Source organism: Drosophila montana, unplaced genomic scaffold (assembly GCF_035044405.1).
Source record: "Drosophila montana isolate Dmon_TW-CO22-7 unplaced genomic scaffold, ASM3504440v1 contig_2081_1, whole genome shotgun sequence".
NCBI lineage: Eukaryota > Metazoa > Arthropoda > Insecta > Diptera > Drosophilidae > Drosophila > Drosophila montana.
In genome coordinates, this window is record NW_026996991.1 from 833,062 (window position 1) to 860,055 (window position 26,994).

The following is a 26,994-nucleotide window of genomic DNA, read 5'->3' on the forward strand; positions in this document are numbered from 1 at the left end:
ACATGCCACATGCTGCACGATAGCTGCGTGCCTAAAGAAGAAGAACACGTGCAACTTACCTCGCCATTGGCCACCGCATCGCCGGGTATGAAGAGCTCCGGATAAATGTTGTCCAAATACCATTTGAAAGATTTGCATTTCAGATCCTCGCTAGAGTTAAAAAATTAGAGATAGACCAAACAATTAATAGATTCGAATTTGGTTCTGATTGGTTACAAAAATATCTTTAAATAGACCCAACATTTTATTCCTTTGCCCTTTTATGTGCGACCAAAACCTGCTTTGATTTGTATTTAATAAACTTACTAATGACTCGAATGAAACCCAAATATTTGATGGACTAAGCTTTAGCTGCTCTTTGTATATTGTCCTTTTATTAGCAAAATAAATATTTTTATTTCTATATTTTAGGTTTGTTTCTAATAAATTTCCAAATTAATTGTCTTTTTATATCTTTATTTACACTATGCGCTCTGGCATTTTCATGAGATAGGTTAAAAATATAAACGAATCCCGATGCAATGTACTGCATCCCACCTCCCTCCCAACTGACCGAGAGGCGCAGTCGTGTAACGTACGACACGAGTTGCAAAGTAAAAAATAAATAAAAAACGAATACAAACTACGAGCATATGCACAAATACAAATAAAAATGAGACTATCTACTAGCTAAATAGTTTTGAATAGAAGACTTTATACGAGGAAGAGAAGACTCCGAGACTATCTTATAGCTCTTTGTAAACACTTTCTCTGGGTACTTACCGCAGCTTCTTGCGTTCGCTAACGTCACCGAAGTCGCCTTTATCCATGCCAATGCGCTGAAGGTAATACTTGGAGTAATCGTCCATCCAGACCTCAGCCAGACGAACCGAATTCTTTTTCAGCACATTCACGCCCGTGCGCCACTGCAAGAGATGGAGGAGAAGAGGGGGGTAGAAGCGGAGATGAAGATAGCTGAATTTACATAGCAACAATTGGGCTGCAACTGGCACAACAAAGCAGCGGCGCCAAAAGCCAGTGAAAATATTTGACAAACAAACAGTTCGGGCTTATACAATGGAGTTGAATCTGAATCAAAAGCTGCAGCTAGAGCTTATCGTAAGGCCGAGTGGACAAGGAGGGCGCAGCAGGGCAGCCTAATTACCTGAATGAGTCGGTTAACGTCATGTGTACCAACTTCTGCCGGTTGTCCACTTGCTGCTGTAGCTGTGGCTGCAGCTGCAGCTGCTGCTGGTTGCTTTTGTGGTGCGTCTCTGCGGTTATCTGTCTTCCCCAACCCACTTTGCTGTGCATTGTTCTTGTTTATGCATTTACTGTGTGTGTGTGTGTGTGTGTCTTCGTGTTTGTTGTCCTTGCCAGTTTTGTGAGGCCTGTGGCAAGGCACATATGAAGTAGGTGGGCCAGTGGCAAGTAGAATGCACGCTACTATGCAGAGCTTGTACCCTTTATGCACTATCGTTAATACTTGGAAAATTAATATTTTCATAACATTTCTAAAGTAATCGTTCAGCTACCTGTCGATTATACACATTTCCATTAAACTAAGCGAAAGTGGGTGAAAGCGGGCTTGTAGCGTCCTTACGACAGGCTATCGGAATGAATTGTTATCGATAAATGATCGATTCTTGCAATAAGTTATCGCATTGAACTTTCATAGTTTAATCATCAATCATTACAAGAGTGTATTGTTTTTTCGATATGTTATCGAGCTGCAGTGTTACTTCTGGACTGTTAATCGATTTATAAAATTTGAAGTAATTTTAAGCAGTCTGCATTTTTCAATGAATTATCTAAAAAAATGATCAATCACTACCTAGTAGAACCTCTTAGTAAATCGATAGACTCGAACTACAGAGCTTTAATTGAAATTGTGGGAAAAAATGTTGGTCGCATGAATAAAACATGAAACAACTCTGCTGCAGCTCCTAAATGGCTTATTTGCCCATAACTGTAGCTGCTTTCATGCTCCTCTTGTCCTTACTCCAAATTTCTTGTTATTATTTTGGATCTTATTGGCAGGTATCTATGCAGTTCGTTGCAGCTTAATGCAGAACTTGCCACACTGACAGACACAACAGTTGCCAAACTTTTGTCAAGCGTAAACCGTTGATAATTGAGGCAACAGCCAAAGGCTGAGGCACTGTAGCCGCAGAGCATGTCCATGTCCTTGTCCGTGCAGAGGTTAGGGTTTGGGTCTGCGTTTGGTTACGTGTTTATGTCCTGCTGCTGCTGCTGCGGCTGGCATGTGCGACATGTGCACAGAGGGAACCGCATAGGGCCACTGTTGACCAAACACGAACCTCGACCACGCGCACACACCTCGCACATACATACACACACACACACACATATCACAGCTGCTTGTGTGCAAAATTTTTAAATTCTCAAATGGTTTGCAATCGCCTTTGGGATGAGCGTTAATGAGCACTGAGTGCAGCAGATTGGGACATGGACACTTACCTTGTAGGGCGAACGTTTGCGGAATATGTGTCCCACATGGGAACAGGGCACAATTTCGAGTGTGCCGCCGCACATCCATGTCTTGAAGGACAGCTCCAGATTCTCACCTCCCCAGATATCGAAACCAGAATCGTAGGTGCCCAAACGCTCGAAGAACTCACGGTCTATCGAAAACAGACCGCCGGCCATGGTGGGCGAGTAGACAGGCTCCGCTGTGTTCTGCAAGTAAATAAGCAAAAGATATATAAACAAATTGAAGACCAGCGCCTGTAGAAACGAATTATATTTATGTCTGCTTGGATTGTGAAGCAAGTCAAATTGGAATCCCATAAGAACATTTAATTTCACTAATTGAAACCGGAGCGCATCATGTGTCGGCTCGTTTGGTATCTCAAGTGGCCAACACCTAAGCAAACTTCTAAACCCACGTCCACCCACTCCTCTCGAGTGCCCCAAACTGCGAACATGGAAGCTCGCAGCTGGCAGCTGGCAGCTGGCATTTTCTTTGCCAGCCAGCTTCACTCGGCTGCCATGTTCGCATACTTTCAACAGCTTGAAAACACTTGAGGCTACATTTTATTTAGTACACATTTTCCTAAGCTTTTTCGCACCAGCTCCACACCAACCCGCTGTCCTCATCTGTTGTCTCTTGTTGGGGCTTTCCACAAATTTTGCTTGTAATTGAATATTTTGTGCTGTGTATTTGCTTTGCTCTTGTTGCCTTCTGACCAGCCGGGCTGCCATTTCGACTGGGACTCTCTGGTGGGGGCGAGCAGACCCTCTGCTCCTTCTTGTGCTGTGGCATATTTTATGCGCTGGCACATTTTGCATTTAATTGGAGAATTGCATTTCATTTTCATTGCAATTTAATTACAATTTTTGCTTGTTTTGCAGCAGGCAACAGCTGCCTGCAGAATTGGGTTTCAGTTCATGTCGAATAATTAAAAATAAATACTGATTTTTCTTTCTTTTTGTGATTTCTTTCATGCTTGCTGCAAATAAACGAGTAGTAAGCAAAAACCCAGCAACAAATGTGCTTAAATAATTTGCGAAATGATAGTAAACATAAGTTAATAACAATGCACACTTTTCAACAAATTATTGCAGTATTTTTATTGCGATTTCATTATGCAAAACAGCTTCCAGCTCAAAAGTATGCAAATCAAACTCAACGTTACGGATACGCAACATGGAATAAAAGTCATGTAAATCAACAAAAGCTACAAGAAAACAGGCCTGTCAAATAAAAGCGAACCCAGAATTACGAAGCAAAAGGCAGAACGCAGTCTGAATACTCTACTTGAATGCATACATATTAATTTGATGAAATAATAATAAATGTTAAGCACAATTCCAGCTAAGAAGCTCAGTAAGTGGAAAGCATTAAGCTGAAAGCTCAACTTAAAGCTCTTGTTATGCAACATAAAGCCAACATTAAGATTTTAAGCACATTTTTGTTATAGTATAAATTGCAAGCCGTAAAGCTTACATAAATCTGAAAGCTTTTAATTACGCTTGCCTTAAAAAGCCACTTGAAAATATTAAAATAAGATTTATATATTTTGTTAGGGTATATCAAGAGCTCGTAATTGAATTTAGGGAAAAAAACTCCATATGGAGACGAAACGTGGGCCTGGCAATCAAAATCCCAAAGCTGAGGAAGTTTGATTTTAAAAAGAGCGGCAAAAGGAAACGTGGAATAAATGAAATTATCACTGACTGACAGCCTAGGGAGCTGTCAGCAGTGCTTCAGCTAGAGTGAGAGGCGGAGGGCGTGGCATATCGCTAAGCAACTAAAAATATGTAACTTAAGGGCAACAACAATAGCAAATGCTTGCCGAGACGAGACGCAGCAACATCAGCAACAAAAAACAAAAGCTTTCCGCGCGGCAAGAGGCATGCGGCATGGGGCATGCAGCACGAAGCACAAACAAGCAAACGGCAGGCAGTGAGTGAAATCTCCAAACGCGTCGAGTGCCATTGTGTTTTGGGCGAGCGAGAGCGCGTCAGGACCAGAATGCCGGAATGCCAGACGGATGTCAGATAGTCCAGGAATGAGAATGGGCGCGGATAGTGGGTGGGGTTACAGCTATGCCTTCGGCGGCTGTTGCCAAATTCGCAGTGTGACATTTAATAAACGCTGCTGGCGCAAGGCAACAGTGAATGCGACTGTAGGGGGAGCAGCGGAGAGAGGGGTATGCTAGAAAGGGGTAAAAATAACAATAAAAACAACAAATAGAACTACAACAATGTTGTAGGCCGGCAGGCAGCGGCAAGTGGAGACCAACGGAAGCAGCATGCGGGCGGCCATTTTATTTTTTTCGTTTATATATATACATTTGTTGTTGCCGCCGGAAGTGACAGAACAAATGGCAAAAGTGAAAAGCAGCAGCAACAAAAACGCAGCCTTCATTCGAGTGTGCGTGCGTGTATGTGTGTGTGTGTAATATATGCATGTGTGTGTAAGAGGATTTTATTGTTATAGTGACGTTTTTTTGTTCGCTCAACATCCTCTGAGTACATTTTTTTTTGTGTATTGACATTTTTTTGGTTTAACACCCTGGCGAAGGGTATTATAGCTTTGTCACGGAGGCAGATATATATAATAGATATATATATATTCATGATCAGTATCAACAGCTGTGTCGATAAAGCCACAACTGTCTCTCAGTTTAGTCGAAAGACTATATGAACAATTTCCTATTGGAACAATTTGCAGCATAGGGTATTCAGTGTGCCGCGAGAAATTCTCTCTCTTGTTTATGGTTTGTTTCATGCGCACAGGAAATGGAAGAAAAAACGAAAGTAAGTTTCTTATGAAAATAAACTGAAATGAAATAAAATTCAGCGCTGAATAAATAAATAAACACCAAGAGATGAGGCAAGTTGCAGTTGCAGTAGCAGTGGCAGTGGCATGTGGCATGCTACAGTTGCCATTTGCTTTTACAGTTGCAGTTGCCGTTTTTTGTGCAAACAAAGTCGCATAACTTTTCGCTTTTGCCATACGTCGTCAACGTTCTCATTTAATGCGGCTTAAATGATTCAACAGCGGATAAATATGGGCACTTTTTTCGCCCGAGTGTGTGAGTGTGCGTGTGTGTGGGTGGGTGGGTTGAGGGTTACGTGTGACAACAACGAACGAATCACAGAGAGTGCAGCATGCGGCATACGAAATGAATTTGTTTGGGCAGCCTTATGAACAGTAAGAAGTTGATACCCAGGCTCAAGGGCTCAAGGGACTCGCAAGGCTCAACCAGCTTTTCAGCGATGGCGATGAATTTTACTTGATTTATAAACCAATCAATCAATTCAATTTTGCGAAGATATGCCCAAACAAAGACCTCTCTACGCATACGCAATCAAGCAAGAGCTTAAGCTTAAGTAGGGAGAAAGAATTGCTGGAAGATACCCTGTGACAAGGAGTGGTTGAACGGGTATTTAAATTAAAATTGCAAAGGTAATAGACGGGGTTTCCCGGATTCATAAATATTAAAAATATTTGTTACCTTTTGAAAAGATATCTAAAATAAACCCAATGTGTCCATTTAAGAAAACTTGTAAAATGAAAAGCTAAAATATATACAAATATATTAAAAGAATAGTAAGGCATTTGAATTAGTTTATGTATTACTTACAATTACATTAATATTGCAAGAGCTTTCCATGATCCTCAATGACCGTCTTATAATTCCTCATCTCAAATGTTTTTACTATAGCTTCAAGCACTCAAGCCAAAGGCTTAGCTCGGCATACCTCTTATGGACAACTTGCCGGCTGGGTATCTTAAGCACTGCACATTTCTCACAGGACTTCAATGGCGAAACGACTAGCCTATTTAGATATCAAATAAATCTAGCGGCATTTATTATGTCAGACAGAGTGCGGGTGACACAATTTTTGCTGAAAAATGACAGGTCCTTTGGCCGCCAAAGCCATTCGTCAACTCTAGAGCAGACAAGAGAGAGAGAGACGGAAAGTGAGAGAGGGAGAGCTTTACTAGGGAATCCTTACAGAATCCTCCACCGGCAGCAACCGCAAATTAAGCAGGCGGAACGAGCGAGTGGCCCAGTTGTGTGTGAGACACAAGCGCCACAATGTGTGCTATGAAAATAATGTGCTAACCTGCGGGCTGCCAACAACAACAACAGGAGAAAAACACCAACAACCACATTAATACCAAATAAAACAGTCACGAAAAGCGGCGGGCGGCGCCAAAAAAAAAATATGCCCACGAATATCGTAAATGTCAGGCGTCGCATTATGCGGCATGGTAATGGGTGCGTGTGTGTGGGGGTAGGACGGCACACAATAGGGGCGTGGTAGACAGAAGCAAGGGCACAAAGTGCCTGCGGGCTGACGCCTGCCAGCGCCGGCTTGCAGCAACAAAATGTTCAAGAAAATATAAAGTAAAGCTCTCAGGCAGGAAGGAAAAACGCTGCTTGACATAATGTGAAGTTGACTTTTGACAAGTGCTCGTAGACACGCCCCCGCCCCCCAAAACACACACACACTCCCAGCTGTAACTGCAGTTTGAAGTGCCGCTCAACGGGGGAGGCCAACTTGAGAGTTTTCATGCCCCTTTGCATCGCATTTGCATGAGGCAAACGCTGAAAAGTCGCTACATTCACAAAACTTACCAGTTGCATAAGTTTTGAGTATAACTTAAGATCTGTAAGGATGCAGCGAAGCTGCATGAAAAAATCCATCTTTGAGCTACAAATTCGGTTTGGAGCAGGTGCTGCTGAATTCAAGTCCTGCTTAACCCGCTTAGCTCAACTTAAAGCAAGGCAGCTCTCAAAAGCTTATTAAAATGTTTAGTGTGGCACACACACACAGACACATAGACACACCGACACACACACGCACACCGTTGACCGGCGGAGCAACTGTTACATGAAACGCATCAAATTAGCATAAAAAGTTGTTCGCTGCTTTGGTGATTTTGCTTTGATTACCGGTTCACTGGGCCGTTAGCGAGTGCTTAACGTTCGCCAGAAGCAGCCGCAGCAGCAGCACCAGAAACAGGAGCCGGAGCAGAAGCAGAAGCAGTAGCTGTATCCAGAACCCAAACAAAAAACCATAACCCAGAGCTAAATCCAACAGCAGCAGCAGCGGGCGCACTCATCTCCACTGTCTGGACTAGGGCGTAGACAGGACAAACAAGATAAAGGGGGCTTGGCCAGGAAAATATGTAGGTGCAGGTACAGAAAAACTAAATCTCATAGGCTATAAGTACTTTATTTTTTTAAGCTCTATGAGCCTGGGAAATGAAAAGATTATGATTGTATTAAAACACATTTTTGTGGGAATTATTTGTGGAAGATTTTGTGAATTCAATGAGATTTATAAAAGAATGGCCGATTTTTTATAAAACAATAGACTAAAAATGCACTCTTGAATAATTAAGTTGCCTAAGGCAAAAAACATATTTTGGCAAGTAAACAACGAGGCACTGACTGGAATACGAGTCCCAGTCTAGGAAATGGATGTGGATAGAAAAACAATTTTACAACAAATAAAATGTACATATATACACATATTTTTGTTATCACAGAACCCATTTCTGCAAGCCCTACTATATTAAGTCAACACCTACTTCATCATACTCAAACACTTAACTATCATCAGGGACTTTTTTAAGCAATTTAAAAAAAAATAATTAATATGGTACATGAATTTTTCGCTTATTTTAAGAACGCCCCCTTTAGACTCCACCCCTGTTTGCTCATAAAACGCAGCAGAGATTCGCGCGCGTGGAAAACTTTGTACGTTTTTACACGCAGCGCGTCCTAAAAGTGCAATAAAAGTAAAGTGCAACGCTGCGTATTAAGCAGTAAAATGCGCGTACGTGCAAAGACACAGAGAGCGCGGGGCACAGAGACGGAAATTTATGAAAATTAAAAGAAAACGCGAGCTGCGCTACAAAACAAGCCTCCGGCGCTGCAAGTGATACTAAATAACGTCGTCAAAACGGCGACAGGGTCACGCGCCCCAAAGCGGAAACGGGACCCCCGGCCAGGAAATGGACAAGGTCGTGCCAACTTAGACGCTTACTTAATTTGCCGCGCAGTTATTCAAGCTGAGGCCAAGTAGGAGTTGGGGGCAGTTTCTCCCGCTGGACATAACATAATTACCGCAGCAGCAAGGCAAAATTAGCGGGGGGCCCGACGCTTCTGTGCATGTGTACCTTGAACGCGTCCATCTGCGCGGCTCTACAAATGGTCGTTCTGAACATATTCGCGTGCCCATCCACGGCCACAGCCCCAACCTGGTTCCTGTCATCAGCCGATGCCTATTCAAATTGCTGAAAATGAAGTTTTTGATTATGCGCAACGCACACACAATTTGCATGCCGAATATGGGCAAGCGGGACGAAGAGTTACGGGAACTGCCCTGAAGTACGTGCTTACTTCTGGTTCATGGAGCACATGATGATAGCTAGGTTGCTCGGAACCTGGTCATAAGCAGCTCATTAGTTATACAAGTTTCTTCGAAATCGATGGGCTGCATAAAAAAAGATATCAACTTTGAAAGTCTTAGAGACCTTAAGAGGTATAACCGATTTCTGCACTTTCCGATTTTCATGTTTGAAGGCCCTTTGTTAAAGTTAGCATTGTTGTTTTTTTTTTGTTTGGAAAATGTCAAAAATATGAATAGCTCGAACCTCAATACAAAATTTGTTGACCCTATCAAGCCTCGATATATCGATATTTATCGATTAAAGGCAAATTTGGATAGTCATCGAAAGTGTAAAGCAAACTTGAACTGCGCGAGGTTTACGAATGCGTTTGTCAAATTATTCCCTGAAATATGATCAAGCAACAAGGAATTAATTGATATTTATCGATTTTAAGAATATGGGATAAATGATCGATTATTTGAAAGAAATTTGATATTCACGGGACAAATAAAATTCCACTGTCTATTTTCTCTGATATAAACCTATTTATACGGAACAAAACTTTCTTTAATTGTGTGCAAAAATTTAATTTTGGTTTGAAAATATGTTAAATCTTGCTCGATTGGATCCATTCATATATCAACCCATATATCAAGCACACCTATATATTTAATAATATGCCTGAAAAGCATTGGCACACTTAACTAGCTTGCACAGAATGGCCTCAAAAAGTATGGGCAGCCGTTTTGGATGTGGATGGGCGCTTGGTCGTGGCGCCTCAATTCCTGAAAATATGCATTTGCTGGCCAATTAATAATGGCGACCTGCAGGCAGACGCGTCCAGGCGCAGGCAAGCCAAGCACTTGCTCTACATTTTGGCTGCCATCAGGTTGATGATGATGGTGGGAATGATGGGGATGGGGATGAGGATGGGGTTGACGATGATGATGATGATGATGATGATGTGGACGCTAATGTGGTGTGGCAGGCGCAGAGACTCTCACCAAAATTCGAGTTGCTTTGCCATGCAAAAATGCTTTAGCTATAGCTATACATATAAAGTCATCTATCTGCGTGTCATGGTTGCACAGATGAGAGGGGCAGCTGGCGGGCGTGGGGTTCTGGGGGCCATAATGTTGTCTGCCATGCACAAAATATCGGTTGCGAAAATTGCTTAAAAATGAACCAACTGCTGGCAGTTGATGGATGGGCTCGCAAAGTGGGACCACTTGCCGCTTTGTCCATGCCCCCGTTGCCCTATGCCCAAACACCAGCTGCCAGGACGTGGTAGGCCAGGCAGGAGAGGAGAGGCTAGTCTGGGTTCAGGCTGCATAAAATTGTGTTTGTTTGAAGTGCATGCGATGCAGAAGAGACGAGACTTTAAAAATTTCATATCTACTTTTAGTAGTTGCTGCTGCTGCTGCTTATTTCCATAGCGATTTCTCATGCATTTTCGCAGGCACAAACACACACACACGAATACACTTTTAGTGATATGTATACACACACTAGGATGCTTGTCGTAGTTTGTACCCGTACCAAAAGGAATGCGAAAAGCAGGAGAATGTGTCTGCCCAAGTTGAAATAGATTATATGGTGATAGGTATACGAGTAGCCTAGAGGTTGACTAAAACTCTTCATTTTAAAGCTATAAATTTCACATAATTTCTTTTTGAAGTACTTGGCAGACACCGTATTTTATGTATACTCAACTGCTTTCTGCAGCAACCACGAGTTTCTCAAGCAAAAGAATTGAATTTAAATATTTAAGATAAACTAACCATAGCAAAAAGTTTGGGTATTTGATAGTCACGCATTCCACACCTAAATGTTGTCTGCTTGCTTTTGGGGTTTTCGTTTTTGTTTGTTTTTTTTTCGAGTGTGTTGTGCATTTTTACGAGGATTTTTAATAAATCATGCGCCACGTAAGCAGAGTTTCACACACAGCCGAAGCCCTACAAGCGTGTATGTGTGTGTGCGGGTGTATATTGGGGTCGGGTTTGGCTACCCTTGCCGCTTGAGTGACTGATTTGCATATGTTACTGTTGATGCTGTTGCAGCTGCAAAAAAATGGCCGAGCACACAAATCACATTGGGGCAATGGCTTGGCCACGCCCACAGCATGGCCTAGGGTCCGGCCAGCGCCCAAGAGCAACACCCAAAAATGGTCGTTAGCCACGCTTTTCATGCGCACACGAACAAAATCTACAATCCCCAACAGAAATGTTGTTCACAGCCGCGTCCGGACTCTTGTTGCTCGCGCTCATTGCGCTGGGTGAAAATTAATACACTTGCCAGCGCTGTTGGGATTGCAGCGTGATCTTGTTATTGTGCGCGTTACACACCCTAGCCCCATCCACAACCCGAACCATCCTATCGCACCACCCCGCCACCAACATATTTACTCCTATTATCATTGCTGTGGTTTTTGTTAGTGCAACAACAACAGCTGCGGGCTGCCGGCAAACTTTTCGAGTGTTTCCACTGCATGGCTTAATATGCAAAGTTATGCGCGAGCTGGCACGAGCTCTGGCTGCGGCTTCTGCTCCTCATGTCGGTTGTCGCCGCGCTGCAATGAGAACCGGTCAGCAGGCAGAAACCAACCCACCCAACCACCAGCTCCATTCAGACCTCTTCAATTTTCAATTTTGGTCAGTTAGCGTTCAGGCTGAGCGAGATGTGCGGCTTTACGGAATTAGTTATGATTGATATAGCTACAAGACTGAGAGGAGGACCTGAACTCCATCCGCAAACTCTATTTATATAGATTTAAGTGATATATTCATAAATTTATTTTAAAAGAAACCTGTATTTTGTGGACAAGACTATTTGATTATCACGCAACTATCGAATTGATTATAATTTCCAATTTCCAAAAGTTAAATGCTATATTTATAATTCTTTACGATACGTGACTATCGCCGGAGCAACTATCGTATCACGTGCGCATTTCGAGTGGCGCAACGTCAAGTGCCAGTTAAGCGCATTAAATTGGCGGCCATTTTATAATTTTCGAATAACATAATTTTGCCATTATTAAAAAGCACCACAAGCGCCAAAAGCCCTCAAAAGCGGTAAACAAGCGCCGTGCGCGCCACTTGTGCCACATTTTAAACAAATGTGCAGCAGACTTTCAGGCGGGCATAAAATATTGCCACAGATTTTCAGTGTTGGTAATTAAAGAGAGAACGGAAAAATATGTATAGCGTATAGTACAGGGATAGCCAGCGAGAGAGAGCGAGAGAGAGAGAGAGAGGTTTAACTTTATTGCATCGCCTGGGCAGCTTGTGCACCAGGGTTTTACGTACAGGTTATCAGCCCTCCCTCTCCCATCACGCCCTTATCCCCCACACTTGTTACAACATTTCAATTAAAAGTTAAACTGCATGTAATTTTCCGAAAATGTGTAAGTAATAACGTGGCCCGCTGCGCTCTACTTGAGCCAAATTAATTTACAAAATAAAAAAAAGCACAAAGCCCCAAAAGCATAAAAGATCAAAAAAGGTTAGCCCGAAAGGACTACAGACCCAAAACTGGCCTGCCATTAATTAAAACAAACACACAGAAAGAAAAGAAAAAACAAAGCAGAAAAGTTCTAAAGCCAAAAGCTGCGCAATTGGGATTTTGGGTAAAAGAGCAGCTAGCCAGGGATTTAGAAAGGTTTTCCGTTTTGGGTTTCCATGTTCAAAACTAAATTCAATTTGAGCGCAGACACCAAATGCGGCTGCGATTGCCTTTGGCCAGTTTTAGCCTTTTTTTGTGCGATTGACTTAATCATAACTGTTCCAGTCGTGGGAGGAGCACAAGCAAGGGGAGAAAGTAATTTAAGACAGCTTTTTTCTCTTTTCGCTTATGCAAAATGCAAAGAGCCGGCAGCAATTTCAATTAGCCGCCCACGCACACGCCCTCCTCTTCACAGAGCACACAAATTGGCTTTAATTTAGCAATGAAAGCGTTGCTACATAAAAGGTGATAATTGCTGGGCACAAAAATAGAAAATAAATGTAACGAATAAATTGCAATAACAACAACAAGTTTATTTAGAAATGCAAATTTTGCTGTGTGACAAAAATAAAAACCAAACAACAATCAGCAGAGGCAACAAACAAACAACAATAAAATTGTGAGCGGGCGCCGCAGCAGCAGCTTCTCACAAAAATCGACAATCGACAAACATTTTATGTAAATAACTCGGAAACTGCCAACACTGGCAACGGACTGGCGAGTATGCAGTGTTCTATTTGACCTTCCGGTGGCAGAGATAGGGTCGAACTAGGTTCAACCGCCAGCTGACTCTCTCGCACGCACACACAGCTCTGGTCATGCCCATGAATACCTAAACAGCTATCACATGTGTGGGACATGGAGATCAGGGAGGGTAAAACGAAAAAGTAAATAAGTGGAACTGACAGCCAACAGGCAAATGAAATATGAAACATAAAAGAGCTAAAGAGAGAGAAAGTGGATCGAAATGCGATTATGCGAAAAAACTGTTAGGCTGAGCACCAGTGTTGCCAACTTCAAGAAAAGTAGCTGAAAATAAAAATAGTTCAATTAGCTTTGATTTGCAATCAAATTGACGCTAGTTCTTGACAGCTTGTGTGCTGCTGAAAAATAGTTATAGTTAAAGAGCCAAATTTAGCTAGAAAATAACAGCATGGGCAACACTGCTGAGCTCCGAACCAAAAAACTGCCCTGGCTGTCTTGATAACAAAAGCCTTTTAGGCTTGAGCACAACACTAAATACGCAACTACATACGCAACCAAGAAAAAATCAGCATTTTAATGGAATTTAAGTCCCAAAGTAAATATATATATGTATATATGTAAATGGAAATCACCACAGTAAAAACTGTTGTATGCCCAATTCGTTTGAGATTTATGGCCCAGTTTTGGCAGCTGGCGTCGATAGAAATGTTTACAGTGCTCACTATGTAACTGTTAACGGAAGGAGATAATAAAATATAAGAACAGTAAAGTTAAATACAGTGTTGTATAAGGCCTCAGGCTGTTAATAAAAGATGCTGCAAAAGCAGTTTATAATTGTTTATTACATTAAAGTTCATAAAAGCAAAAAAGAAAATTGTATATATAACAAATATATAGAATGATAAAAAAACAGATTTTTCTAAGGAATTTTTTAAGCGCGTGTCTAAAGTGTTTTCTACATGCTCTTCTATTTCTAATATTTATAGTTATTTTATAATTAATCTTCTTCTATTGTTCTTCTTTTTATGTGTTTTAAAAGTGAATAAATAAATGTATAAATGCTCATAGCTAGTGCTCACTGTATTTACTTAGATGTCATAACAGAGCTTTTATTGCCGATCGCCCGTTCCTCTGCTACTTTGTTTATCAACTCGCGCTTTACTCAAGCGAACAACAACAACAAGAAGAAGAACAACAACATCTCAACCTTCGCAGCTTCGATCGCCGCTTCGATACGTCCAAGTTTCAGTTTCAATTCGGCGGCCAAGCGGCAAACACAACTCGACTCGAATTCGAATTCACTTGAGACAGAGAAATTCTTGAGAGATGATGAGAACTTTGGCAGTGCTGGCGGCGCTGACCTGGCTGTGCCTGGCCAGCGTGAGGGCTGGCAAGGTGGGGCAGCAGCAGGTGGGGGGCCCGCAGCGGCACCTCGTCTGCTACTATGACTCGGCGAGTTTTGTCAAGGAAGGTGAGTTGTGGGGACAAAGTGGAAACGAGTGAAGGCAACGGCCAGACAGAGTGCTTACGTAATCCCCAGAGACACACACAGCGACACTTGATAATTGGACATAAATACTTATGTAGAATATATATATACAATATATGATGCCAAAGAAATTGAAATCAGTGTAAAAAGTGAGTGGCTTGGAAACAAAGTGCGGCTTATCAGCGACTTCTGGAATTTAGGTTGATTTGTTTGTTTTTGCCTCGAGTGCGAGATGGCGATAACGCACAGACCTAGCAATTAAATAATTCCCCGAATACACTGAGCGAACAAGTAGATAGAGAGCTTGATTGAAAAAGTAAAAATGCAAGTAAATTTTGTTTTGACAAATATTAAATCTGTAAATGTAGAATGAATAAGATATGACGACAACGGACAGACCCAACAATTAAATAATTTCCTGAATACACTGAGAGTAAAAGCAGTTAGCGCTCTGAATACTTTGAATTCAAATCAGAAATCTTTCTGAAGCAATGTTTTAAAATAAACGATTCTCTAACAAATAACCCCTATATTTCCCTTAGTGTATAACAAGGATTGTTTTTTTCTCTTCAGGTCTCGGTTTGTGGGCGAGGCGAGAATACTTTGAATTCAAATCAGAAATCTTTCTGAAGCAATGTTTTAAAATAAACGATTCTCTAACAAATAACCCCTATATTTCTCTCAGTGTATAATAAGGCTTGTTTTGTCCTTCAGGTCTCGGCAAACTGGTGATCGATGATCTGGAGCCCGCTCTACAATTCTGCGACTATCTGATCTATGGCTATGCGGGCATTGAGCGTGACTCGCACAAGGCTGTCAGTCTTAACCAGCAGCTGGACTTGGATCTGGGCAAGGGTCTTTACCGTACGGTGACGCGTTTGAAGCGCAAGTATCCCAATCTGCGTGTGCTGCTGAGTGTGGGCGGTGACAAGGACATTGAGACGAGCGATGATGCCAAGGATTTGCCCAACAAGTATTTGGAACTGCTCGAAAATCCAACGGGTCGCACACGCTTCGTCAACACCGTCTACTCGCTGGTGAAGACCTACGGCTTTGATGGCGTGGACATTGCCTGGCAGTTCCCCAAGAACAAGCCTAAGAAGGTACACAGCGGTCTGGGCAGCCTGTGGAAGGGCTTCAAGAAGGTCTTCAGCGGCGACACCATTGTGGATGAGCGCTCTGAGGAGCACAAGGAACAGTTCACAGCGCTGCTGCGCGATGTGAAGAACGCCTTCCGACCGGACAATCTGTTGCTCTCCACAACGGTGCTGCCCAATGTGAACTCATCACGTAGGTTGACAGCTGAAATCTTAATGGAAATTAGCTAATTTTTGTTCGCCCTTCGGTAGTTTTCTTTGATGTGCCCGCCGTGATCAACTATTTGGACTTTGTCAACCTAGCTGCCTTTGATTTCTTCACCCCGCAGCGCAATCCCGAGGTGGCCGATTATACGGCGCCCATCTATGAGCTGAGTGAGCGCAATCCCGAATTCAATGTGGACGCCCAGGTCAAGTTTTGGCTGCGTCACAGCTGTCCGGCGAGCAAGATCAATGTAGGCGTGGCTACATATGGCCGCCCCTGGAAACTGACTGATGATTCGGGCGAGACAGGTGTGCCCCCCGTTCAGCATGTGGTGGATGAGGCGCCCGTGGGCAGCAACACACAACTGCATGGCATCTACAGCTGGCCCGAGACCTGCGCCCTGCTGCCCAACCAGAATAATGCCTACTCAAAGGGCGCAAATGCGCCGCTTAACCGGGTCACCGATCCTGCTAAGAGATTCGGTTCGTATGCCTATCGTGCCGCTGACAAGAAGGGCGAAAATGGCATCTGGGTGAGCTTTGAGGATCCGGACACCGCTGCCGACAAGGCTGGCTATGTGCGCAACAACAATTTGGGCGGCGTGGCCCTATACGATTTGTCCTACGATGACTTCCGAGGACTCTGCACCAACGACAAGTACCCCATACTGAGGGCCGTCAAATACCGTTTGTCCAACTAGACTATACGAAATCATAACAACATGTTTTGTAATTGAATATAGAATATAAATGTTTTATGTATCTAAAAATGCGCAAATTAATTGACAGGACTTTTCTGAGTTATCGAAGAGGTAGATTGGCTTAGACTAACTGTGTTTGAAAGAAAAAAACCAAACGCAAACCCACAAATCTTATAAAACAAAAGGAAGGAGGTCGTCCAGACTCAACAACTATTTTGTGATCGAATATGCATAAAATGTTTCTGCTTTTTCTAGTTCTAGTTTTCCTATTATTAGGACTCGTATAGGTTAAAAAACTATACTGCATTTTGGGTATATGGTTTGACCTTGCGGCATTTGCTCTTTGTGCTGTGATGGATGCTAAAATCCAATTGACTTTGACATAAAAGCGTAATCGGCTTAAACGTTAAAGAAGAGCCACAACAAGTTACGAGTCCCCCCACCCCTTCCAAGCACACGCACGTATACACACATAAACAGTGAGGATGCTTTGTAAATTGACTGCTCAACATTTGTCATTGGGGTGTAAGTCAGAAAATTTCGCATACGCAGCGTATTACAGAGCTCACAAAACACTCGACGCAACGAGGCAAAAATGCTTTGGCTTCATGTTATGCACGATTTCACAACAACAACAATATGAGCAACAGCAGCAGCAACTACAACAGCAACGTAAAGAAAAATGGAAAAAGGCTCTCACAAAACGCACGCATAGGCAATCAGAATAGCATAAACCTAAAGCGCAAGAAATGAAATGATACGTGCAATGTGTGTGCGTGTGTATCTGTGTGTGTGTGGGGGGGGGTATTAGAAACCATTTACCTATCCACACAGGCCCATTACACATGCACATAAGGATAAGAGACGACGACAGCCAAAACAATTTTTATAGGTAAACTTTACCTCCTTTTTTTTGAACACGCTGCGTCGCGGGGGGAGCTTTCACAACAAAGTGCTGTATGTGTGTATGTGTGCGCGTGTGTGGTTGTAGGTGGTACTCGTACCACTCGCGCTCTCTCTCTTACTCTCAGAGTATGTGTGTGTTTGTGCCTCGCATAAAGTCCCTGGCTCTATGGTCTCAAATGTATATTTAAGGTACTGGCCAACGCGGCGTATGCACGTTTTCGGCTCTAGCCGAGCACGCATATTGCGTATCCGCCACAGAGGCGCATACCCGAGTTATATTTTGTTGTACAAATAATTGGATTACTATTTGTATGCCCACATACATCCCACTCCGCTCACCACTACTTGAATCCATTTCCCCGCAACATGTGCGCGTTTTCTGGGATTTTTATGAAATTGTTGTTGTTGTTGTGAGTGCTTTGGGTTATTTGAGATTCCAGTGTGTTGTGCTCGTGTATGTACTCTTTGTATATTTGCCTGACTTTGGGCAACAACTAACAACAAACGCGGGCGGATTAGCTGGCTGCTCCAGCAGCATATTCATTATTTTTAGTTAGCTGCCGAAAGCGTCGACTGAGTTAGTTTATTCTTTTTTGTGCGCTTTGGCAATTTTTTGCCTTGGTGCTAATTTCTGCTGCAGCACTTGAAATGCTTCGCTTTGCATATTTTTCTACTCGCAATTTCTAGGCCATTTGTTGCGCCCAGAAGTACACTTTAGAAAAATTAGCTTCAGCAACAGCAGCGCAGCAGCAGCGCAGCAGCAGCAGAACGCAAACACAAAAAACTGTTAAAAGGAATAAGTTTGTTGGGCACAGCGAATAAAAGTAAACGATGGCTTAGATACAGACTCAGCAGCTGCCGTCAACAAATTGAATAAAAGTTGATGGCAATCAGCTTTTAAAAAAGTGAAGCTCAATATTGGTCAAATAATTTATGAAATTACAAATCTTTCTTACAATTAAGCAATGTTTTTGATAACTTTTATCACATCTTGACTTAGGAAAAGTTTTTCCTTCTTCACTTTAAGCACAGAAAAAGTTTTTTGGATGTTTAAAAATAATAAATAAAATATAATATAATGGTGTTTTGATATTATTGTTAACAGAAAAAACTATCTGAAATTGAGGGATGACTCAAGGAATCTTTTTACCAAACTTTAAAAACCTCTCGAAGTACGTTTATACAGAAGCGAGGATATTCCGAGTTTTAATTGATAACTGATAGTTTATATAAAGTCTAAAAACCATTATAATTTTTCACCTTTTAAAGAAGCAACATAAATGGGTCAAAGTTAAATATCAGAAAAAATAATAGGATTCATTCGATGTACACATATTCCAGCATAATTATAATAGGGAATATTTCTTAATTTAAAATGTCTGCAAGAACACAATATACGCAACACCTTAAAGGGTTTTCAAAGCCACCCTCAGTCCCCCATGGCTCATAAAAAAGTCTGTAAAAAAACATGTTAAAAGGATAAAAAGAAGAAGAAGAAGGAGTGTACGTGTCAGGTGGCAGGCAACTGCGTGCCGTCAAGTAACTCAAAGTGCGGCAGGTAAAAGAATGGCAATAAAAATGTTATAGAAATCCGGCAAAAGTTCGTTCCGAGTTGCGAATTTGCCATAAAATGCTCGAGATCTGCGCACAAAAGAAGCGCTCTCATTGTTTAAATATTATTTATGAGACGGCATTAAAGTCGTCTCAACACAAGCCTCACAATTTGCCCAGAGTGTGATTTACGCTAAAGCAGCCGCCTCCTCTGGACTCAACCTTAAAAAGGGCAAGCAAATTCGATGGCAAAAGTTGAGCATTTTGCCAAATTTGCTGATTGGAGGGGAACGTCAGGGAGTGGGGTGGCTGGGCTGGGCAGCCATGCGAATGGCAGCTGCCAAGTTTAATGCCAAATCCATTAGCCGTTAGCGCTGGCAGCGTCACTCACGTGTAATCAGGCAGCTGCCCCCTGACACCCCCCACACACTCTCACAAAAGCATGTCTTGGATACCTCAATACACGCACACACAACCACACTTTAACTAGTAAGCTTTTCAAATATATCGATTCTAAAGCAACGCTTCTAGAACAACAAACAAAACTGACGCAACTTCTGCTGGCAGCTGGCCGAGCAGGGAACATTGCGAGGAGTGGAGGGGGCGAGGGTGGTGCTTCAGCTACTAACGAATATGTATTTTTGATACCACCTCCCCGAGCAGAACACCTCCAGCGATGTTTATTATTGTTGTTGCTGCTGCTGTTGCCATCGTCACAACTTTTTGGACACACAGCTAAAGTTGAGAGCCGGCTTTAAGGCTGTCAACAGCTGCCTAAAGGTAACCCAACAACCAGGATCTATGCTCCGTTTGTGCTTCGTTCAGGTTGCCAGAGCTTAGAAGTGCATGCGGGCTTTTTATGTGTAGCTATCGAGAGTGCTCAAGGTGAGAGGGCCCGGCTAGATGGCGCTCTATAAGAAGGTTCATAACAGCCGAGAAAACTTAACCCTATAAAACTTTTATTCTTATAGTCTACAAGCTTTGAATTTAAAATGGTTTCTATACGTTATTCATACGTACTTAAAATCAAGATTATCTTTTTAAAATTTCAAAATTATTAACGGAGCAGACAATCTGTGTAAACTAAACAAATATTTGGTGCATGCATCTTTTTTAATATCCGAGATATTCTATAAAAAAATTAAGACTTAAAATCAATATTTATCGATTACATCGATAAGCCGAAATACATTTTTCTCAACTAATTCAATTCTAATAAAAAACCGAACCAAGCCAGTTGCCTAAAAAATAGCAAAACTAAATTTATTTATTATTGGTTTGTTTGAGGAAGACAGCCTTCAAGCTAATATAACTTGGGTCCCAACAATTCGATTTATCGCATCATATTTAATAACAGTCAATGTTAGGGACACATCAAATGTAGCCCACGTTATCTCTATGAAAATATGTGCAATTGCAATATTTTCCTTAGAACGGGCAATTATAAATTAAAAATTGAATTGATTTAGCAACATTTTCAAAATATAAATGAAAAACTAGGTTTACAAAGCGAACTTCAAGGCAAAGTCATTTCGAGCCGTAAACCAAATACTTGACCATTTTATTTGGAATTTGCAGCTCTGCTTGATTTTTATATGGTATGCAAGAACATATGTAAATTCTAAACTCTCTGAAATCGCATTCGAACAGGCAACAGACCTGGCCAATACTCAATAGACCCTTTTCTAGCCCTTTTCCTATGGGTATAGGGTATAAAAAGGCTTTTCAATTGATGTCACAGCGGCATCGGAAACTTTTCCACTGGCATTTATTGCATTTTGTCGCAGATGCGAGAAATTTTTCTTTCGATTTTGTTTCTGTTTCATAGATGCTTCTTGCGCCGCTCGCCTAGTTCTGGCAGCCATTATCATTGTCGTCGTCGACACACACACACACACACACACACACACACAGCCATAGGCAACATTTATGGCTCATTCCAATTTCGTAGCCGGCAAATTGCCAATGTGGTGCTCAGGAAATGCTTTACTTGATTTAGCTGCTAAGTGCAGCTGCAGGCGGCAAGTGGCAACAGCAGCGGCAGCAACAACAACATTCATGAAAATGTGTTCCGTTTCCCAAACCCTAACTAGGCGATCCCTGTACAACGAGTGTGGCATGGATTTTCGGCAACAATGTTCTCATAAATTCCCTTGGCGCTTGTAAAAACAATTATGCCAGATATTTACGCCGCAAAAGGCAACGGCGACTGCAACTGCAACAACAGTCACAGCAGCAGAAGCAGCAGTCGAGAATTTGCTGTTAACAGTTTTGGCTTTTCATTGCAGTTCCGCGCTCTTTGACACCCTGATGCCTCACCAAACGACCAGCCGTTCTGCTGTAATTTGCGCATATTATTTCTGCCGGTTTAACGCGTCGTATGCGTGATATCACTTACACGCAGGCTGACTGCTCCAGCTATATGCATTTCTCGCATTTAAGGGACAAATGTTGTAATTAAGAATGAATGCGAGTTGTTTAATTAAAATGTTCAGAGAACATTTAAATAACAACAACAAATTTGTGGCCAAAAGTGAGCTGAGCGAATCGCGTTGAGGCAACATTCTCGTTTAAAGTGCGCAACAAAATACAGTTTTGGCCACTTGACAAATGTTGAGAGATATCAAAATTTGCAACATACGGAAGAGTGGGTGTGCACGAGTGTGTGAGTGTGCGGGTGTGTGGGTACCAACAACTGAAATTGCATTTCGAGTGTTTGGCAAACCATTCAGAACATTTCAGATTCACTTTAATCCTCGCCAAATATGTGAACAAGCCAGCATAATTGTCAGGCCTCAGCGCCTGCGGGCAGCTTCAACAGCTGCCAGGCGTCAGGTGTCAGCCAGGTATAAGCAGGTAATACGAATTTATGCGATTTCATGTTTAATGTGGGTCTTCGGGCTCTAAGTTTACTTAGGCACACACACAACCAGCTTTGTTGTTTGCACTGAAACAACAAAAGCGCCGCTAAAAGTTGGTTGTGGTGCTAAAATTTGAAAATCAACAAATTTTTTACACAACGTGAAATTTAATTTTAGAAAAGAATCGCACTTCGTGCAACTGCATAAGACAAGCTGATATATATGATATGATGTATAAAAATGAATACTAAATACAGCTAGTTATTGGCCGAGTGCGAATTCTAGTAATGGAAAAACTCTCTAAATATGCAATATACTGTACTAAATATTATGATATAACAAGCTCGGATAATTAACTCATCAAGTCAAGCCCTGGGTTTTGCAGAAAAAGTATTGGGATATTATGCTGATACGATTGAGCGACAAAGCTGTTTCTTTTCTCTTGAACATTACAATGCTTCACAGAGATTTTCATCTGAATTATGATTTCCCACAATTATTTAAACATTTATCGAATTTTGTTTCTTTTGCTTTCACTGAATTCCCTATTTCGGATTATGTATTGAGACAGTAAATAGAGTTTTTAATTAAGGAAACGATTTTGCTTTCCCCCAGTTATTAGCTGTTCAGTTTTGCTTAAATATACAATTTTCGCTCGAATTTGATTTTAGCTTGAATTTATTTTCTCTTTCAACTGTGCTCGTTTGGTGAGATGCATGGCAAAAGTTGAATAGAAAATCCCAAATGAACCTACGACAAAACCGTATCATAACCAACAGCCCTGGCTGATTGTGTGTGTTTGCTTTGATGGCCACATTCACTTCACGGCAAACATTCACATCCCGCCGTAGTCACGTTCGAGCGCTTTAAGCAGCTTCATGTATTCCGTTGTGTGCGCGTATTCTGCAAAACGGAATTTTGGTATACCGTGCAAAGGTTTGGGGTTAGTTCGGCTAACCTAGCCATGGCTAAACCAAATACTCACACCCACACACACATACGCAGACAGCAGGATAATGGCATGTGCTTAAATAAATACGCGCCACGCCGCAGAAAGCGCCCAAAACTGAACCCAACGCCCACATTTGAACTGTTTGAAAATTTCAATGTGGTCGCTGTTTGGCGGTAAACGGTGCAATGTATATATATAATTTGGCAGAATGGGGCGTATACTTAATAAGCTTGGACTTACGTTATGGCGCCTCTTCTCACGTTCCGGCACCGCATGCCAACTGAACTGTAAATTCCAATCGAAGCCACCCACATTGACTCCACTGGAGTCGCGATAGTGAAACTCCAGAGTCGTATCATCGATAACGTCAATAACGGGACAGACGACTGTGGTCGAGTTGCGGGCTATGCGATCCAAGAGCGGCTCTAACCAACCTGTGAACAAAGGGACAGAGTGAGGACTTTAGCTCTGGATATGTCAAGTAAGAATGTTGGCAGGGTAAATAAGTGATAAGATAAATGGAATGGCAACAATGACAATTATATGTGAGATATGATACAGTAAGATTAGAGATTACTGAGGAATAGAAAAACTATTATCAAATAGATGAAAAATTTAAAGTTTTACTTATGGATACTTATTAAAGGTAAGGAAAGAAAAAACAAAAGGAAATAATATTATAAAGTAAGTAAACGATGAAAGATGAGAATGAAAAATATGTAGAATATGATATAGATAATTTTAATATACTCAAAAACTTGTTAACAGATGATTGAACGTGTTGCAAAATTGATTGTGTTGCAAAGAGTGTCGAGAGTTACATACTCTTAGGTTTTTCAATTTAATTTAATTAAAAATATGCTATATTTTTATACCCTTGTATTTAACAGGCAGAAGAAAGCATCTCCGACTCAATAAAGTATATATATTCTACCCATTCATGGTGCAGTTTTTCAACAAAAACTGAATTTCCATTCAATTGTTGGATATCCGATATTTATTTCGACTTTAAAGCAAACAAGTAAATAATTATTTCCTTACAAAACTGTTCTTCGAGCTAGCCTTTTACAGTATATTATAGCAACTACATGAATGCCGTGGTTTTTAGCTTGGTTTAATTGCTTTTGCCAAGCACTGTTCGTGTCCGGCTCATTCGCCTGGCCGTGTCATTCATCATCAGCATTGACGACAACGATGACAGCGCCAACATCAAGTGAAAAGACCAGAAATTGTTTTCTTTTAGCGCACAACTTTCGCACACACATACGTACACACACATTCAGAACAATGTTGTGCACGTTCTTTGAGTCGAAAGTTTTTCTCCATGATATTTTTTGAAGTAAGTTTTTTCGATAGTATTTTCTCTACCTCTCTCTCTCTCTCCTTCTCCCTCTTGGTTTCATCGATTTGGTGTGCAATAAACAAAATTGATTGTGTGTCGGCCCTTCCATCATTTTCCCTTAGCCAAAATGAAATTTTTGGGCCAAAAGAGACGAGTACAAAGCAATCAGCGCTATCAACGCTCGAGTGCCGGGGCCAACAAAACTGAAGATTAAGTGATTTACTAGTTGGCTTTGTTTTATTGCCAACATTGTTGTTGGCCGAAACGAATCTCATCTTTGGGCTATCAAATGTAACAACAAAATTGATGGCACGCTGGGGATTTGCGAAATGCGCCTAAAGCGACCCAGCCAAAAATTGGTTACACTTTAATTTTGTTTTATTTTATTTTATTTTTTCTGCTCTCGTAGAGTCGAACCGAATATTTGAAATGTGTGTTCACGACTTGTGGTCTAATTGAATAATTAATTTACGGTTAATTTGGCCAGACCAATGAAAACAATTCCAACAATTTATCAGTCAATTAGAAACATTGTAAATTGCTTTAGCAATTTGCAACAATTTCCAAATGTTGCATTAAACATGAACCAATGGGGGAGAAAACAATTGCATACTTTTGGGCTGCGAAAACAAATTTTGCGAGACAGGAGCAAATATTTGGCTAAGGAATTCCGAAGTTTAAATACCCTAGATATATTTATTCCCAATAGAAAAAATGGTTTCTTGGGCTTTATAAAAGATTTATGATATAGTTGTCCCTTGGTAAGCTTTGGCTTAAGTTGTTAGAATAGTAACAGCAGTAATAATAACAATGAATATGCAAAATTCCCAAAAATTTGAAAACAGCATGGTATTTGACCATTTGCGAACTTACCCTCAGCGCACTCGCAATGCGAATCCAGGTAGGTGATGACAGGTGATTTGGCATATTTGGCGCCCAGGAGGCGAGCGCGTATCAAGCCCTCGCGTTGCGGTCCACGCACAATCTGCACCATGGGATAGGAGGCGAAATAATCCTCCAACTGTTTCTTGAGATGTGCTGCAAAGTGAAAAAACCAGTGATTACCATTATCATTTCTGTCTCCCTCACAAAACAACAATAACTCACGCATATCACTGTAATCATCCACCAGGATAATCTGGCCAATCAGCTCGGGTGGCGAGCGATCCAGTACGGAATGCACCGTGCGCAACAGTACGGACCAGGCCTCATTGTGGAAGCAAATGATGACATCGGTCTTGGGCAGATTGCTAAGATAACGTGCCGAATCCTTGCACCAGGCATCGCGCGGATCGGGCAGTGAACGATGTACGGATATCAAATCGGAGACATATTGATTGAAGGCGTTCTTTGTCCAGCCATCGTCGACGGCCTTCTTCATATCTATCGGCATTTCCTTGGGAAGAATCACAGGTTTGCCCAGCTCGCCAGGATTATCATTAAGATTCGCCGCTGGCGCATCCAAAACGCTTTTATCTATACAGAGAGAGAGAGGGAGGGAGAGAAAGATAAGTGACGGGTTAAGGTTGTTGCTTGATTTGGCTTGAAATTGCCAGGATTTATTGTAGAATGGGCTCTGGCTTGGGTAGGTCGAAAGGAAGCTGATGCTGCTTTGTTGTGCATGAAATTTACGACTGGCACAGCATGTGACACTCGGCAATGATAAATCGCTATGCATTTGACATGAAAAGTTGTCATCATCAGCGTCGTGCATGAAAAATGCTTCGGTTTGCAAATTTGCCAGCCAAGCGCACAGTGGGACAAGTTTTATTTGATTTGTTTCATTAAAGTCTGGAGTAAAGAACAAGCTTCTACTATATTGTCTTGGAACACAAACACCTTACAAATACAATATAATTAAATGAATATTACTTTTAAACATTTTAAAAAAAAATGCTTGGCTGAATATTCTTATTACATATTCTATACATTGATAATGTAAAAAAGTAAGATAAGGTTGAAAATTAAGTGTGATATGATGTGTTTCTTGGGTAATAACATTTATGTTATTCTTTTTATACATTATGCATATTATCTGATGCTAGGCAAACTAACGCTCTTTTAAACTAAAAAAATTGTTTATTTAATTTTATATTTTTGCGTTTTGTTAGCTTTTGTTACCAGAGTGCTACGGTGCGTATGCGTGTTCTCGGTGGCATCTTGCACACGCTCAATGAGTTCTTCTGCTGCTTGGCGTATGTGTTGCTGTGTGTGCTTGTGTGTGTTGGTGTGCTCACTGTGTGTGCATTATATTATCTTGTTATTTGCATTTGCATGGAAATATGATTCTGTTCCGGCTGCCAGTTGCTGCTTTTTATGAGATTTGTCAGCCAGAAGTGACACTTATTGGCGCTGTTCATGTACGAGTATGTGTGTGTGTGTGTGCGTGTGTGTTTGTGCGAGAGTGTCGCACAATGAAAAACATTTCAATTACCACAATCATTTCAATAAACATAAAAAGCTGTCTGCGAAATAAAAAGCGATAAAAGCAAAGCCCAGCCAAAGTCGCAGTCCCAGTCCCAGTTCAAGTTAGCCACATTATTATGTGGCAGTAGAGTCTGTCGGTAAGAACCCACAGAAAACCAAGAGGCCAATCAGGCGACGATAAATTTTTGGACTCACAACAAAAGCCATTAATGCAGAAACTGGGCATAGAAGCGGAGCCTAGAAAAAGGAGGGAGGGAGATTCGCACATAAATTTTATGATTTGTCGTAGTTACAACTTCATTGCGGGATATGCACGCGTGTGCCAGGCGGGCTGAGGGGGCAGCGGAGGGCAACGTTTGGGCCAAGAAACCCCTAGCAAGGACTAAGCGACACAC

At 41.6% G+C, this 26,994-nt stretch overlaps 2 protein-coding genes across 5 annotated transcripts in view; one reads left to right on the forward strand and one right to left on the reverse strand.

The window, feature by feature from the left end:
- Pgant9 (polypeptide N-acetylgalactosaminyltransferase 9) overlaps positions 1-26,994 on the reverse strand; it is a 71,352-nt gene that overhangs the window by 6,567 nt on the left and 37,791 nt on the right. For all 4 annotated transcript variants that reach the window (XM_064680132.1, XM_064680130.1, XM_064680133.1 and 1 more), the window contains 6 exons: positions 25,280-25,648; positions 25,046-25,210; positions 23,071-23,264; positions 2,461-2,679; positions 763-905; positions 60-150 (listed from right to left, as the gene is read on the reverse strand). In XM_064680132.1, the coding sequence (XP_064536202.1) occupies positions 60-150; positions 763-905; positions 2,461-2,679; positions 23,071-23,264; positions 25,046-25,210; positions 25,280-25,648 (1,181 nt within the window). The remainder of the gene's footprint in view (positions 1-59; positions 151-762; positions 906-2,460; positions 2,680-23,070; positions 23,265-25,045; positions 25,211-25,279; positions 25,649-26,994) is intronic.
- Positions 14,317-16,629, forward strand: Idgf6 (Imaginal disc growth factor 6). Its single transcript, XM_064680134.1, has 3 exons — positions 14,317-14,540; positions 15,273-15,848; positions 15,908-16,629. Exons 1-3 carry the CDS (start codon positions 14,396-14,398, stop codon positions 16,558-16,560), a joined length of 1,374 nt encoding a protein of 457 aa, XP_064536204.1. The 5' UTR covers positions 14,317-14,395; the 3' UTR covers positions 16,561-16,629.

What these genes read in the sequence shown, in the direction of transcription:
- Idgf6 (XM_064680134.1), top strand. Translation starts at nt 14,396, where the DNA reads ATGATGAGAACTTTGGCAGTGCTGGCGGCGCTGACCTGGCTGTGCCTG. An exon ending in GGCGAGTTTTGTCAAGGAAG is followed by an intron (nt 14,541 to 15,272) that starts GTGAGTTGTGGG and finishes TTTGTCCTTCAG; the next exon opens with GTCTCGGCAAACTGGTGATC. An exon ending in GCCCAATGTGAACTCATCAC is followed by an intron (nt 15,849 to 15,907) that starts GTAGGTTGACAG and finishes GCCCTTCGGTAG; the next exon opens with TTTTCTTTGATGTGCCCGCC.